At 43.3% G+C, this 16914-nt stretch overlaps 1 protein-coding gene across 1 annotated transcript in view; it reads left to right on the top strand.

Moving 5' to 3' along the window:
- The first annotated feature begins 4991 nt into the window (after nt 1-4991).
- The window catches only part of LOC129354379 (melanoma receptor tyrosine-protein kinase-like), a 23056-nt gene continuing 11133 nt past the window's right edge, over nt 4992-16914 (top strand). The window contains 7 exon segments of the mRNA XM_055023861.1: nt 4992-5199; nt 14567-14709; nt 15204-15342; nt 15345-15407; nt 16167-16301; nt 16380-16448; nt 16537-16655. Coding sequence (XP_054879836.1) covers nt 5112-5199; nt 14567-14709; nt 15204-15342; nt 15345-15407; nt 16167-16301; nt 16380-16448; nt 16537-16655 — 756 coding nt within the window. The 5' untranslated portion in view covers nt 4992-5111.

Consider the following 16914-nt stretch of genomic DNA (forward strand, 5'->3'; position numbering starts at 1 on the left):
ATGCCGTCCTGGTGGAGAGCCACAAGATAAAGACTAAATCATTTTTCATAAAGTTGTTGTTAAAAACAAAGAAGTAAAACAACAGGAGGTTGAGTCAGGACTGAATCTGTTCAGGGACTGGTAGATGAATCTGTTCAGTGATTGGTAGATGAATCTGTTCAGTGATTGGTAGATGAATCTGTTCAGTGATTGGTAGATGAATCTGTTTCTGCTGAAGGTTCCGTTGAGACGTTGACAGGCTGCAGCCAGCAGAGGGCGCCACAGTGCAACAATCTATTACTTTCTATGTTGGAATGAAACCTGTCATTCATTCATTCATTCATTCATTCATTCATTCATTCATTCGTTCATTCGATGATGATTCCAGTCGGTTTGCTCTGAGTTTCATCTTCTGACAATGCAAAAAAACCAAAAACCCTCTAATCTGTAAAATGAATAAAACAATAAAACAAACTCAACCTGCAGTGATGAATGGATTAAAATCTGTTTTTCTGTTTTATGTGATTAACAGCTGGAGGTCCTGAAACATTCACCATCCAGATCAGAGTTTATTTATTTATTATGAATAAATATAAAACTTCAACACCTGGATTAAAATACAGGTAAATAAATGGATCCATTTCAATTCTCTGGTTTTTACCCAGATTTCACCAAGACCTTGGATTAATGGATAATCTGGATCTCCTTCTGGACCCATTCTGGTCCAACAGAACCACAAAACAAGCTGTGAACATCAGAAATATCATTTATGATTCAGTTATATTAATAAAGACGGAATAAAATGTAACTAATTCAAACATTTCTATTTTTTCTGTGAACATTTTAGATTGACTTTTTTAAAAGTTGATCGTCTCATAAGAACCTGCAGAGGATCCAAAGTAACTTTTGTTTGGTTATTTCATATCGATTTATTAACCATCCTAGTTTTAAACAACCTGATTCCCACAGGAAGTGAAGAGAAAATCATAAAAACTGTTTCAGTTTAGTTCATCTGTGAAGGTTTGACTTTAATTACAAACATGAACAAAAAATTTAAAATCAAATCAAGACAGAACCATTTACTGATCAGGAACGTAAACCTTTTTAAGTGTTTATATTTATTGCATCTTTTTTCCCTGTGGCTCAGAAACAGGTGAGGTCAATCTGCAGGATGAAGAAAAGCCGAGTCGAATCTGGAGACGAACTGAAGAACCTGAAGAAGAAACGAAGCCCAACAGAATCAGAACCGCTCAGAGGTTCTGCTGGGATTCCTCCTCTGCAGATCCGATCGGACCAAACCGGATCAAACCGGATTCTCATCCAGACTGAGTTCACAGCCTGAGGCCGTTCTGACTGATGAAGTGATTATTGATCCAACACTCAGATCAATCCTCCTGTTTGCATATTTCACTTGTTTCTGGATGTTTTTCTTTCCTCCGGTGGTTCTGGGATCAACGAGATGTTAACAGATCCATGTTTTCCACTTGTTCTTTCTTTAAACTTTGTTTTATCACGTTTCCATCCCAAAGTTTCATCCATTTTACATCCTGGTCCTCGGAGCGATCTGCTGCTTTCTGCTGAGATCAGCGATTTGATCAGGGCAGCTGTGTGTGTGTGTGTGTGTGTGTGTGTGTGTGTGTGTGTGTGTGTGTGTGTCTTTCAGTGTCTAAATGCAAAGTTTTCCCAGAAACAAACCAAAAGGTGATCCAGGAATCGCTGAAACGTTTTCAGTGATTCTAAAGTTTTTCTCTGACTTTCCCTCCATGAAAACCATCAATCAGATTCATGTGTTGTTCTGTCACTGACTGGGTTCAGGTCCAGGTCCTGGTCCTGGTTCTGGTCCTGGTCCTGGTTCTGGTCGGGTCCAGGTTCAGGTTCTGGTCGGATCCTGGTCCCGGTTCTGGTCGGGTCCAGGTTCAGGTTCTGGTCGGGTCCTGGTCCTGGTCGGGTCCTGGTTCTGGTCGGGTCCTGGTCCTGGTCCCGGTCCGGGTCGGGTCCGGGTCCAGGTTCTGGTCGGGTCCAGGTTCAGGTTCTGGTCGGGTCCTGGTCCTGGTCGGGTCCTGGTTCTGGTCGGGTCCTGGTCCTGGTCCGGGTCGGGTCCAGGTCCTGGTCCCGGTCCGGGTCGGGTCCGGGTCCAGGTTCTGGTCGGGTCCAGGTTCAGGTTCAGAGCCGTTTCTGCCCAGCAACTGGCTGTCAGCTGCTGTTAGAGACGAAAGAACAAAATCCATTAGTGAGTTTTTCCTGCTTCGTTGGCATGAAGTGAAATATGAGGAAAACAAACAACAAGCAGAAAATGGAAATGAATTATGAATGCATGAATCTGTGAAAACAGAAAAACATCCTGCTGACATTTAAACTACATTCTGATGTTTTATAAACTTTGTTCAGAATAAAACTATAAAGTTTTTCCTTCTTGTGACAAAAGAAGTATGAGTAAATATTTTAGATTTTGTTGTGACTATTTTATCCATCCATCCATTTTCCGTCATCCTTCTCCCTAACGGGTCGGGAGGTTCTGGTTCCTCTCCAACTGCGTTCCGGGCGAGAGGCGGGTCACCTGGACAGGTCACCTGTCTGTCGCAGGGCAACACAGAGAGAACAGGACAAACAACCACACACACAAACACACACACACACACACACACACACACACACACACACACACACATCTGGAAAGACACATAACCTGACAGTCATGTTTTCGGAGAGAACCCAGCATGCACAGGGAGAAAAATGCAAACTCCGTGCAGAAAGACCCGGGCCGGGAATCAAACCCAGGACCTTCTTGCTGCAAGGCAAGAAGGCGCCACTGTGCAGCCCTGACTATTTTATGTGAGTTTTAATTTAAAAATTTAAACATTTCTGAAAACAAAAGCTAAAAATGACAGTAGATCAAATTTTAAAGTAGTTTTCATAAATGCATCTAATAATAAATTCATCTGTGATTTTTCTGCTTCACCCGATTAAACCTGATAATCTAAAGCATCAGATTAACCAAACTTTTACTTCCTGTTGCAGTTCAGCAGAAAACCGAAACCTTTCAGCTCACCTGAGACAAAGAGTCGTCACTGCTGCTGCAGCAGCAGCAGCTCTTGTCTTGCTGCAGCAGCAGCAAGACAAGTGCAGCCCTTGTCTTGCTGGGCTGCACTTGTTTTACCAGCAGCTGCTGGTAAATCTGCAGCAGCTGCAGATTTACCAGAAAAATAATAACATCAAAAACAAAAAGCAAGTAAAATATTAAGTCTGTGGTTTAGATTAAAAAACATTGTTGAGCAAAACAGAAAAACTGATTAAATCACGACTGAATATCACTGCAACCATTATAGTTTTAAACATTTAATAAGATTAAAAATCTCAAAGATAATTTAATTATGAAAATAAAAATATTGAAAATATGAAATAAAAACTGAATCAGCGAAGAAGAGAGAATAAAAATCCAGCTCTGATAAATGTTACATAATTTTATTTTCAGAAATGAATATTTTTCTTGCCAGTAATTTGAGTTTCAAACTGCTGGACATTCCCTGGCCAGCAGGTGGCGCTGTGCTCATCTGTTCTGAGGTCCAGAACCTCAGAACTTTACTGTCTGCTGACCTTCATTTTTATCTGGTTGGATATTTTTATTTTTGTTTACATATTAAGCCCAGTTCACACTACATGATCTATTGGCCCGATTTTACCCTTAAGACGATCTTAGAACCTTCTGAGTTCTAAGATCATCGTAACCGATCATCCGGTAGTGTGTTAGGGTAAGGTTAGGGTTAGGATAGGGTAAGGTTAGGGTTAGGGTAAGGTTAGGATAGGGTTAGGGTTAGGACTGATCCGGTCCAGTCGGTGGAACGTCGGAACCACTTTGATCTAAAATGGAGGATACTGAATGTGTTTAATCATCTTGGCTCATTCATCGCAATGTCTGTGGTTTTCCCCCTACTTGTTGTTTTTTTAAATGAAACATAATTATAAAATTATTGCAGAGTTCATCTTGTTGAGAAGCGCATTCCAATCTTTGGTTGAAATGGCGCATTTGATTTTATTCTGCAGTCATAATACAATATTAAACAATATTGATATAATGAGGGAGTCTTCCCAAGGGATCAATAAAGCACAAGTCTAAGTCTAATACAATAAGTTTCGATTAAAGGATCTGGAATACGTTAAGCTTCTGGTCAGTTGGCAGAATAACATCTGATTTTCTAAAAACGAATATGCAGAAAATGCTTTCTTCTACTTTAAGCTGCTCTCATTCTGTTATATGCATATATTCTGTAACAACATAAACACAGCAAAAAATTATAACATTATATGTAAACGGTTAATTAAATGACAAAACCGAGAACTTTAAAAAGTATTTTTTATAAAAAAATTTAAAAAATTTACCTCCATGTTGTGATGCAACAAATATAACCTTTGCTCACGATTCTCCAGATCTTAATCCAAAGCTTTGATTTTTGGTTTCATATTTTTTGGGTTAAACTAAAGTTTCCACTTCAACGTCGTCGTCCATGTTTGTTTGTTTACTCTAAATTCAGGTAGTGCAGACTTTTAATTTGAAGGGATTTTGTATCTGGCATTAGAAACCTCACACTCTACGATCGAACCGATACAATTTAAATCGGTTGGTGTTTGATGTCTCGGTTTCAGAATCGGCCGACTTTTCTAAAATCGTGTTGTGTGAACTGGACTAAAATGAAATATTTATAAATATTTATTTTATAAAATAAATACATTTTATATTTGTAAACTCTTTAAGAACAATTTAAAGTTGCTGTTTCACAAAATGTTTCTCATTTCTGTTTTTAGATTTTTATTTCTGGTTCTGAACTTTCTGGGAAACTTTGATCTCTGATCAAACAAACTGATCAGAACTTTAATGAGGTCAAATGAGCTGGAGGAGGAGTGTGTGTGTGTGTCAGTGTGTGTGTGTGAAGGAGGAGGAGTGTGTGTGTCTGTGTGTGTGTGAAGGAGGAGGAGTGTGTGAGCTGGAGGTGTGTGTTCTGCTGGGCTGAGCCCTGAATGTGTTCTGTCCCGTCATTCAGCTCCAGTTTCCCTCCCGGTTCGGTTCGGTTCTGTTCGGCGCATGGAGCCGCAGTCTGACCCACTCAGCTGACCTTCCAGTTTGTTCCGGACCGTTCATGGACGTCCAGCCCAGTGGAGCCGCCCAGCTGCTGCTGCTGCTGCTCGGCATCGGCTGCTGCTGCTGCACCGACCCGGACAGAAAAGGTGAGGCTCTGGGTTCTGATCAGTTCTGGTCGGTTCTGGTCGGGTTCTGGTTGATTCTGGTCGGGTTCTGGTCGGCTCTGGTTCTGCTCTGACGGGTTTGGGTTTTGTTTCCTCCAAGTTTCTGCTGAGTTCAGATTTGTTTCCTTTTTCTGTTGATATTAAACATTAATTTCAATAAATTAAATGATTTAAAATAATTTCTCTAAACCTGGAAATGATTTTCCATCAAGTTATGATCAGGATGAAACTTGAGAAAAATATTCGGAACATTTAAATATTAGATATTAAGATCTGATCATTTTAATAAAACCTGATGATCTGCTGCTGGTTCTGTTCTGGTTCTGCTGTTGGATCAGAACCAAACTTTTCTGCGGTTCTCCAGATTCTGATGAACCCGACCCACAGTGGTTCTGGTTGGGTCCAGTATGATAGAGGATAAAATAAAATCTTCCGGTTCTGCTGAATGAAAAAAACTTAATGAATGAAACCAGAGAAAAGTTTAGAAACTCAAATGTTTTTGATATTTAATTATTTTTGCATATTTAGATTTTTAATTTTTCGTTTTCATCAATAATTTTCAATCAGTTGATTTGATGTAAAGTAAAAAGTTTTGATCAGTTTTATTTGTAACTTTTATAATTCATATGTTCGGTTCGCAGGACGGTTCTGGTTCTGAATGGACCGCAGAACCAGAACCAACAGCAGAACGTCTGGAAACATTTTACAGAATAAAATGAAGATTTTTTAACCTGCTGAGGTTTTAGAGGAAATATAAAAGTTTTCACACCCTCAGATCGTTTTGTGTTACAGTCAGAAAGTTTTGCTTATTTTCTGAGATCTTATGAGACGAAGCTCCACAGATATTAGATTCATGAAAGAAAAATCGAGTTATAAATTGTTTCATTTTGTAAACATTTGATTCTGATTTTACATCTGCAGACCAAAAACTTTTGCCCATTTTCTTGGTAAAGCTTCATAAACTCAGACAGATCAGATGGAGAAGGTCTGTTCATGCCTGTTTAAAGTTTCATGACAGATTCTCAGCTGGATTTGGGCCTGGACTTTGACTAGGCCGTTCTAACACATGGACTTGGTGTGATCCGGTTTGGTTCGGATCAGGAGCAGAAATGACTCAGAAGCTGCAGGAGTTTGGCTCTGAAAGGTCAGACTGACTCACAATGAGATCCTCCTTCCAGAACAGCTTCTTAAAGGGACGGCGCAGCCTTTTAAATCATTTAATAAATCAACTCAGAACATTAAAATAATTAACAATAAACCCTCTGAAATACGACCAGACATGCAATCCGTTTAGAGAAACACGCATCATGCTTGGTTTGCAGTCCAGAATGTTGAGTGACGCAATGCATGCTGGGAGTCTGAGGTAAAGACGGATTCACCTGAAATATAAAACCTGAAGTGGCTCAACGACCCGGAGCCATTTTTAATTATAAACAGCAAATAGAGAGAAATGTGAGACGAACTGGTTTCATTATGTTGGTGAAAATGTTCAGCAACGTTGAAATCATTCATGTTTCACTGAGTTATTGATAACATTAATAACATTAATAATATTAATAACATAATAACATTAATAACATTAATAAACATAATAACCTTCACTCTCCTTCATCCTGAGACTCTGAACCGTTTTATCACGATTTTTGTTTTTTGTTCCTGAACTTCAGAGAAACGACTGAATGTTGAGACTGCAGCCGAAAACACAAGGTCTCTGTGTGTGTGTGTGTGTGTGTGTGTGAGTGTGTGAGTGTGTGTGTGTGTGTGAGTGTGTTGACTCTTTGGAAGGACCTTGGCTTTATGTGTGTGTGTGTATCTGAGTCTGTGTGTGTGTGTCTGTAAGTGTGTGTGGTTGTGTGTTTGTGTGGTGTGTGTGTGTGTGTGGTGTGTGTGTGTGTGTGGTGTGTGTGTGTGTGTGTGTGTGTGTGTGTGTGTGTTGTTCATTGTCAACTGAACACACTGAAAAGCTTAAATGGAACCATAGCAATGCTGTTGGCATACTGAGCAGGACTGAAACCATTCAGCTGATCTGGTGGATCCTGGAGATCTGATTGGCTCGTGGCTCAGAATGGGCGGGGCTTAGTGAACTTCAGTAATTGAATTTATCAGCTGATCAGTCTGGTTTATCTGCTAATATGGATTATTGGGTTTATTGGGCCTCTGGTTTAAAGTATGAAGTTTTTTTAAAAGTTTTGTTTCACTTTTTAAATTTAGTTTCTCTTTCCTGGATTTGAGTTTCTTTGTGTTTCCACATTGACACATTTGGTCTTTAATTTGTTTTTTTGTGTCTTTCTCCTGTTTGGTCCCAGTTTGTTACCAGTTTGTTACCAGTTTGGTCCCAGTTTGGACCAAACTGATTTGTTGCTGCAAATCTGATTTTGCAGCAACAAAAACAGATTCAGATTAAAAACTATAAATATGATCTTCAGCTAACCGAACGCCCTGGTGGGATTATTTTGTTCTTATCTGTGGATCAGAGTGGAGGGTTCACCAGAACCAGAACCAGAACCAGAACCGGGCCCAGTGGGTTCAGGGTTGGACGGTTCTGTCTGATGCAGCTCCAGGGATTTTCCTGGCAGGAATGTGAGGAATGCCAGTAATGGAGCCGGGAAAAGGTCTGCAGGATTTAACAGGCCGCTCTGCTGGACCCGGTTAGAACAACCTGCAGTCAGTGTGGGATCAGAGCCAGGAGGTCAAAGGTCACTCAGAGCTGCTGGATGGCCTCTGTTTTCACACAGGTCTGCAGCTGCAGATTCTGGTTCTGAATCAGAAACTCGAAATATTAACAGAACAATAAACAAAGAACAACACTGAGACAAAACTAGGCAAACATTTTTAACTACATTCTTTCATTTTTATTATCTAAGAGTTTTTAATCCTCCATGATTCTCCTCCTTCGTCTCGTTTTGAACGTTTCTGGTTTGATTCCAGGAAATGAAACGAGTTTCAGCAAAACACAGAGACATAAACTGAATCAAAGCAGATGAATCGTTAAATCTATATGATTCATATCCATGAATAGATGAATTTAATGATTCGTCTGCTTTAAAAACATTACAAAAATCTGATCAGGTTTATTTGATCAGGATTTTATCAGAAAACTGGATGTGAGGGAACAGCAGGTCATCATCTGGACGAACGGGACAGAAACCAGGAAATGTTGAAGATAGTTACTGCTGCAGCACCGTCACCTGGTGCAGCACCATCACCCTGCTGCAGCACCGTCACCTGGTGCAGCACCATCACCCTGCTGCAGCACCGTCACCTGGTGCAGCACCATCACCCTGCTGCAGCACCGTCACCCTGCTGCAGCACCGTCACCCTCTGCTAATCCGTCTGCAGCAGAGCCGTGACCCGGTGCTGCAGCACTGCAGCAGTAAACAGTGCTTCGTTACGGTTAACTGTCAGGATGAAACCAAAGCTGGAATTTTTCTCTATCAGCTGCAGAGAGACGGAGCTGCAGGCTGAGGACAAGCAGCGTCTCGCTCCGAGCCGCGCACAGCGCTGCAGGCGAGGCACACACACCGCTAACACACACCGCTAACACACCGCTAACACACACCGCTAACACACCGCTAACACACCGCTAACAAACACCGCTAACACACCGCTAACACACACCGCTAACACACACCACTAACACACACCGCTAACACACACCGCTAACACACACTGCTAGCATACACCGCTAACACACCGCTAACACACCTCTAACACACACCGCTAACACACACTGCTAACACACACTGCTAACACACCGCTAACACACACCGCTGACACACACTGCTAGCACACCGCTAACACTCACCGCTAACACTCACCGCTAACACACACCACTAACACACACCGCTAACACACACCGCTAACACACACCGCTAACACACACTGCTAGCACACCGCTAACACTCACCGCTAACACACACCGCTAACACACCGCTAACACACACTGCTAGCACACCGCTAACACACACCGCTAACACACACTGCTAGCACACCGCTAACACTCACCGCTAACACACACTGCTAACACACACCGCTAACACACACCGCTAACACACACTGCTAGCACACACCGCTAACACACACCGCTAACACACACTGCTAGCACACCGCTAACACACACCGAAGTCGACCCGTTTCCTGTTCGGCCTGCTGTGACCTTCAGGAGCAAAGGTCAAAGAGCTGCAGCTTCCATCCTGCAGGATGAAGCAGCTCCCAGTCAGAATGTTCTGATCAGAGCAACATGGGAACCTGCTGCAGGTCAGAGGTCAAGGTCACCATCCAGCAGACACTGAGGGGAATAACAACAAGCTGTCATTATTTTCCACAGATTCATCTGAACTTATTGTCCTATTTAAAGTCTGAGAAACGTCTCCATGACAACACAAAGAAAATCAGAATGATGATTATTTTGCTGAAACTACAATAAACTCAGAGCTGCTTTTTATGAAACACTGTTTCAGTTAAATTCACTTAAATTGATGGTTTTGGTTTTTGGGCAGATTGGGCTGAACTGGACCCTGAACTGGGACTGGAACCTGAACTGGACCCTGAACTGGGACCTGAGTTCAGGGTCCAGTTCAGGTTCAGGGTCCAGTTCAGGTTCCAGTTCAGGGTCCAGTTTGTTACTGGGTTTGTTTGGATTTTCCTTTGGCTTCTTTTTCAGTTCATGAACATTTTTAGACGGAATGTTTGAAACACAGTGAGCTGCTGATAAAGTGCAGGAATGATCCGTGTTGCTGCTGCTTTGCTTTGTGCTGCTGGTGACTCAGTGGATGTTGAAGGTCAGCCGAGTCGTCGATCTGCCTCATAGGAATCAATAAAAGCTTTTAACTGCAGTTTAAAACCAGAACGGTTTCAAGTGGAACCACAAACGTTTCCATCGATCGGAGCTGCAGGCGGTCGCAGCGTAAAACTATCGATTCCATGTCAGCAAACTTTCATTAGAGACACGTTTAATGTTTCCAGTCATAAACAATTGGAGCCGCCTGTAGGAACAGGACCGCCGATGAGCAGGAAGGAAAACGGAGACAGAAACACGGAGCTGCAGGTCCAGGCAGGCCAGCAGCTTTCACTGACTCCATCTGAAAACAAACCGGGTTTCTGTTCAAGCACAGGTTCAACCTGACGAACCAGACGCACAGATTGTTTATCACAGACAGAGGTCTTCCTCTGCAGGCGAGTCAGACTGCTTGATGCAAAGATCAATGAATCCTTTTTAGTTTTAGAAACATGAACCACAGATAAACAGAAGGTGTTTTCAATTTCTACAAAGTTTAGAAAAATAATGACAGCAGGTCAAATCTGCTGCTTTCTTCTAAAGGTTTTTCTTCAACCTGAGATTCAGTTTGGTTTCATGCAGTTTGGGAGATTGTTCCTGCCATTAATCAAGAGTTTTATGAGTTGCTCATCTTCCTGCTCTGAGTTTTATTTGAATAGTTTCAGGTTTTCTAGGCGTCAGAATGAGCAGAGGAGTGAAGACAAACGTCTGCATGTCCAGTCGTTATGGATTTATTAAATTAGTAGCTTTCATGTTGCTGGATCAGTTGTTACTGATGCCTTGCAGCAGGAAGGTTGTGGGTTTGAATCCCAGTTTGTATGTTCTCTCTGTGCATCTGGAGGTTTTCTCCTGGTTCTCTGACCTCCTCAGATCCACTCAGCAGTTTCACTGAGAGAATCCGTCGTTGTTTTTCTGTCATCTGGGATCATCGGTTCAGAAACAGGAGGAATGAAAAGCTGTCGAGGAGTTGAAGGTTAAAATCCTGAGGAATTCATTCTAAAATCAGGAAAGGAGCAGAGAAAAGCTCCGATCTGCAGACTGCAGCATCGTTCCTGGAAAGATCCAGTTTGGACCGAAACTTGTTTCTGGACTAAAGTCTGACTTTGGGTCAACATGTCCCGGTCCGGTTTGGGTTCATGGGTTGAGCGGCTCAAACAGGGAGGCTCAGTTCAGGCTGAACACAGAACGCGTGTTGAGGAAAACATCAGCTGGTCGATTACTGGTAATCCAATCGTCCTGACAAACACACGTTTGTCGAGCAGCAGAACCAAAACCGGAGTGTTGCAATGAGAGAAACTATGGGCTGTCAGGTTGCAGATGTGTGTGTGTGCGTGTGTGTGTGTGTGTTTCTTATCTCTCCCTCCATCTCCTGTGTTTTTGAGAAAAAGGCTGAACCATCCTCCCTCTGATTGGCCGGCGCTGTGATTGTGATCAGCTGCAGGTCCAGAGTTTCAGGAACATTCATTTCCACTAATCTGACGGCAGCAAGTAAAACAAGCAGAGATTCATGTGATAACAGAACGAAGTTCGTTAAACCAACATGTGACGCGTTTTGGTCCGTCTGCCTCAGTTCTGCTCTTTTCTTGGAAAATTTGGACTTTTAAGGCTTTAGAAAAGAGGAAGGAGTTTCAAAAGTTCATTTTGCAGCAGACAGAAAAAAACTGTTCAGCTGACCAATAGAAAGGTTTGTCGTTTCCATGTCAGATGAAATGCTGGGCTCTGGGATTCTCCAGGGATTTGTCCTGTTTTGCCACATCAGCTTCATTGTTTTTATAACTGCATAATTACATTAAAATGGACGAAACAGAGGGGAGCTGAAGGTCAAACTGTATCACAACATCATGTTGTCTCAGTGACATAATGATCATTATGTGCAACATTTGCTACGGTTTGTGTTTTGCACTGATGAACATGAAGATGAGCTGGAAGTCTGCAGTTTGGGACATGAATGTTTCTCTGATGATGGCGTTCAGTCGTCATTGGGTTCTATCTTTACCTCTCGGGTTTCAGCGGCGCTGCTGCAGACGGGCCCGACCAGTTCCTGAGCAAACACGGCGTTCATCAGAACGTCGGACTCACTGTTCTGTCAGAACCAGACTGGATATCTGGGCTTTACAGCCACTCAGAACAATGACTCCACTTTAGATTAGGAAAAATCACACTGTAGGGAATAAAACCAGCAAATATAGAAAACAGGAAGGAAAGAAATTTTTGTTGTTTCCATGTGACTCAGTCTGAGTCGAACCTTCCTCAGTATTTTAACAATGGCCTGGAAACCTGGAGCTGGAAGCCGACGGATCAAATGTTGCGTTTATTTTGTCGTTTTGCATCCAGAGATGAAAAGGTTTATGGCATTTTGTTCCCTGCTTTGTGGATTTTCATAATCAGGTTGATCATCTTTCAGAATATTTTAGCCTGTCGACACATTTGCTTTGGCACATTTTTTTATTTGTTTATGTTTCAGTTATTTTAGAAATAAAAAGCAGAATAATGAATGTACGAGTTTAGTTTGCCATGCAGTTTGCCTGAGTTTCTCTGAGCTCATCTCCTGTCACGGTTTGATTGTTTTGGCCGGGTTCTGGTCCGGTTCTGTTCTGGTTGTGATTCTGTAAAGAAATCAACAAACTGGGCCGAACGGCTGAATTCAGCCTGGAAGAGCCGCTTCCTGTGGAATAACTGAACTAGATCGAAGAAAAGAGTCTGAGAAATGAGGAACGAATGCAGGCAGATGTAGAGAAGGAAAATAAGGATGTTTGGGAATCTTCGATGTAGGGATGGGAATAAACGAGTGGGAGAGAAGAGACACCTGGGAGGAGAGTGGGAGGACGGATGCAGGCCGAGGAAAGAGAAACAGGAAGAAGGGATGAAAGCGACTGGAAGGAAAAAATGGAGAATAGATGGAAGAAAACAGGATGAAGACAGATGACAGAAGGAGGGATGGAGATGGAAAGAAAGGAATAATAAAAGAGAAAAGTCGTTACGTCTGAGTCCAGATGTAGAGCGTTCCCCATGAGGCTCCGACCAATGGGACGGCCCCTCAGCCAACCAGTAGCCAATCAGAATCACTCCCAGCTCAGCTGTGTTGTTTCTGTGACATCACAGCAGGAAGTCAGCCAATAGGAGTTCAGCCAGAGTTCAGAGGAAAGACTTGATCAGTTTGATCAGCTGAGGGAGAATCATCTGCATGTCAGGGAGTCCAAACAAACGTCTCTGTTAGTGTTGGACACACGTTGGTTCATCTGATGGACGTCCGTCCAGGGCCGGCCCAGAGGTCAGCGAGGCCCAGAGGTCAGAGAGGCCCAGAGGTCAGCGGGGCCCAGAGGTCAGCGGGGCCCAGAGGTCAGCGGGGCCCAGAGGTCAGCGGGGCCCAGAGGTCAGCGAGGCCCAGAGGTCAGAGGTCAGCGAGGCCCAGAGGTCAGAGAGGCCCAGAGGTCAGCGAGGCCCAGAGGTCAGCGAGGCCCAGAGGTCAGCGGGGCCCAGAGGTCAGGGTGCCCAGAGGTCAGCGGTGCCCAGAGGTCAGCGAGGCCCAGAGGTCAGAGAGGCCCAGAGTCAGTGGGACATTTCCACTGGGGGTCCATCAGCTCTGATCCAGTCATCAATAACTTTAACCTGAACAGTCCATCATTCAGTTCATGTTTGTCCAGCAGAAATCTATCAACAGTTTTGCTTGGAAACGTCGTTTTGAAACCAAATGGGAAAAATGAAGCTAAAGTTTCTCACCTGCATCTGATTTTTGTTTTCAGTTTATGTGTTTATGGCTAGAAATTGATGGCAGTTCTTAGTTTTGATGCTTTTTATAAAATGTGCTGCTGATCTCAGTTCAGAGCTGATCAATTCTGACCTCTGGCCTTGTGATTGGTCCTGACTGCCGTCAGGATGCTGAGTCTGACGTTTCATCTGATGATGCTCCAACATGGCTTCCTTCCGTCCTGAAATGGTTCGATCTCTGATCTGTGCGGCAGGGAAACCATCCTGCTGTCAGTCGTTCTGCTCAGAGACAGGAACTGATTTCAGTTCAGAAGCCATTCAGAGATCTTACCGACCCTTGACCTCTGACTCCTGACTGCTGGTTTGTTTCTAACAGGCTGCAGAGCTTCATTCCTCACTGACTTGTTTAACTCCTGTCATGCTGCTGGGAAGAGCCACTCCTCTGGCCTCCTCTCTTTACGGGTGTAACCGTAAACCATCGACACGCGACTGAAGAATGAGGAAGAGTGACAATTAATTGGGTGATATTTATGGACTCTCTTAGTAAAGAGAACTTTTGTTTGTTTGGTATTAATATATATATATATATATTTTTTTTTTTTTGCCAGAAATAATACATTTTAAAATCAAAAACAGAGTTAATCCTTTTAAGGCTCTGAATTATCACCTGCCTGTAATTTTCTAAGAGCAGAAATTTGATGCTGCAGTAAATTTCTCACTAAATTATTCTGACTCAGTTTTTAATCTTGCAGCAAATTAAAACTGAATCTTTTCTCCTTAAACTGTGTGTTGCCATGGTCACCGGGGAAACGGCACCACTCAGAGGCCGGTAGAGGAACTGCAGTGAACTGTGTCTGCTTTCAGTGTGCCAGGGGACGAGCAACCAGATGACCATGCTGGACAATCACTACAGCAAAATGAAGACCATGTACTCCGGCTGCAACGTGGTTCTGGAGAACCTGGAGATCACCTACACCCAGGAGCAGCAGGACCTGTCCTTCCTGCAGGTGAGTCCGGTCCGCCACGTCATCACGCTGCCGCCGCATCAGGCAATGCCGCGGCTGCGTCAGGCGATGCGATCAAATCTTGATAAAGTTTCTAAAGACGCTGCAACACCTGACATATCAAACTGATCTCGTCACTTTCAGTTCTTTGTTCTTTTAAGGTTTACATTTTCATCTTCTGAAAGGTTTTGACACGCAAACAAAGCTCCAGATCCAAATGTCATCTCTGTTTTCTTTCCAACCAGTTTTTCCTCTGATCTTTGTTCAGTGTTTCATCTGTTCTTCCAATGAATAATCATTCAGGCACAGAAAGGCTCCTAAACTCAAGAAACAACCTTTTGTGATGAAACCTATTTTAAATCTGATCATTAATTTGGGATTTGAGCTTCCAGTTGTTTCCAATAAATGTTGAACTGACTTGATAATGTCAGAACGCCTCGGCTGAAGGTTATCCGATAGTTTTCCAGGTCTTCAGCTCTTTCTCTCTGCCCCATTAGTCCATCCAGGAAGTCGGGGGTTACGTCCTGATCGCCATGAATGAGGTGTCCACCATCCCACTGGTCAACCTGCGTCTGATCCGGGGACAGAACCTCTACGACGGCAGCTTCACCCTGCTGGTCATGTCCAACTACCAAAAGACCCATCATCACCGGACGTTTACCAGGTTGGCCTGAAGCATCTGCAGCTCAGCAATCTGACCGGTGGGTGAAGCAGCATCTGGACGATGCTATAAACACAAACAAGAGTCACCAATCAGGAGAAGGGTCAACGTTCATTGGGTCAACGTTACGGATGCGTCCCAAACAAACAGAAAGTGCAGAGAAAATCTGTAGCTGAGGAAATATTAACTGATGTGTCATAAATATGTAGGACAAGGCATGCTTCAGGAGCTTTTAAACCCACAGGATTGCGCAAATAAAGGTTTGTCAGTTGGAGTTCTTGGCAGATGGTGGAGTGGGTGGAGCTGCAGGATCGTTTCAAAGACTTCTTTCAACAGAACATTGAGATCTGACAGCAGGAAACAGACCGCTCCTTGGCAATTTGTGCCTGATGACGAAAGACGTTCTGCTTGATTGGTTTGGTTGAGTCACGCCTCTGCTGTGAACACATGGCTTCATAATGCTGGACTTTTTTGGTGGCTGGTTTATGCTTTTCTCTTTATTCACCGCAAAAACGATTTACAAAATCAGAAAGGTTTAGTGAAAAAGGAAAAGCTCCGGTCAGAAATGTCACATTCATGAATAAACCTCCAGATTATTTAGGTTCTTCTTGTCAGGCTGAAAATGTTCAAGGATGGAAACATCTAGTCAGTATCTACTCTGGTGTCTGCTGTCATGTTCCTGTTGTTGATCCTGAATGGATTTTTAAAATGACTGAAATGCATCACGAATAATTTTTTCAGTTGTTGAGTAAAACCTGTATTTTACAGACATTCATTGCTAGTTTTTTGCCTCCAACAGAGATTCTGTCAGGCGGAGTGAGGGTCAGCCACAACCCCCTGCTGTGCAACATGGAAACCATCAACTGGTGGGACATCGTGGATAAAAGCAGCAATCCCACCATGAACATCGTACCACACGGGTTTGAGCGCCAATGTATGGAAAACATTTCTAAAATATTCATTCATGTTGTCATCCAGGCTGGACGTCGTTGGTAACATGAATGTGTTGCAGGTCAGAAGTGTGACCCTGGCTGTGTTAACGGGTCGTGTTGGGCACCCGGACCGGGTCACTGCCAGAAATGTAAAGTCTTCCACTGTTTCTTTTTTACATTCCACCATCCTGCCGGTTTGTGTGGAGTGAGTTTATGAATCTGCCTCTGACCCGACAGTCACCAAGCTGCCGTGTGCCGAGCAGTGCAGCAGGAGATGCCGCGGCCCCAAACCCATCGACTGCTGCAACGAACACTGTGCTGCGGGCTGCACCGGACCCAGAGCCACTGACTGTCTGGTCTGTATCAGATAATCATACGGACCATCAAAGTACCATCAACTGCAATGACTATTTTCATGAATGTTGCTACTGATCACTGGATAAAATATATTCTTGATTCCCATAATTACTTGGAAAAGTTCAGGTGCTTCATGGACTTGGAGGAGTTCAGCTGTGAGGTCACTGCAGGAGGGAGAGGTTACAGGTCCTGTGGTTCAGGCTGTTAGGTTTAGACTGGTGAGGTTCAAAAGACAAAGTTGCCCTTTGTAACTGTCCT

This window comes from Poeciliopsis prolifica, unplaced genomic scaffold, assembly GCF_027474105.1.
Source record: "Poeciliopsis prolifica strain line A6 unplaced genomic scaffold, Auburn_PproV2 SCAFFOLD109, whole genome shotgun sequence".
Lineage (NCBI taxonomy): Eukaryota > Metazoa > Chordata > Actinopteri > Cyprinodontiformes > Poeciliidae > Poeciliopsis > Poeciliopsis prolifica.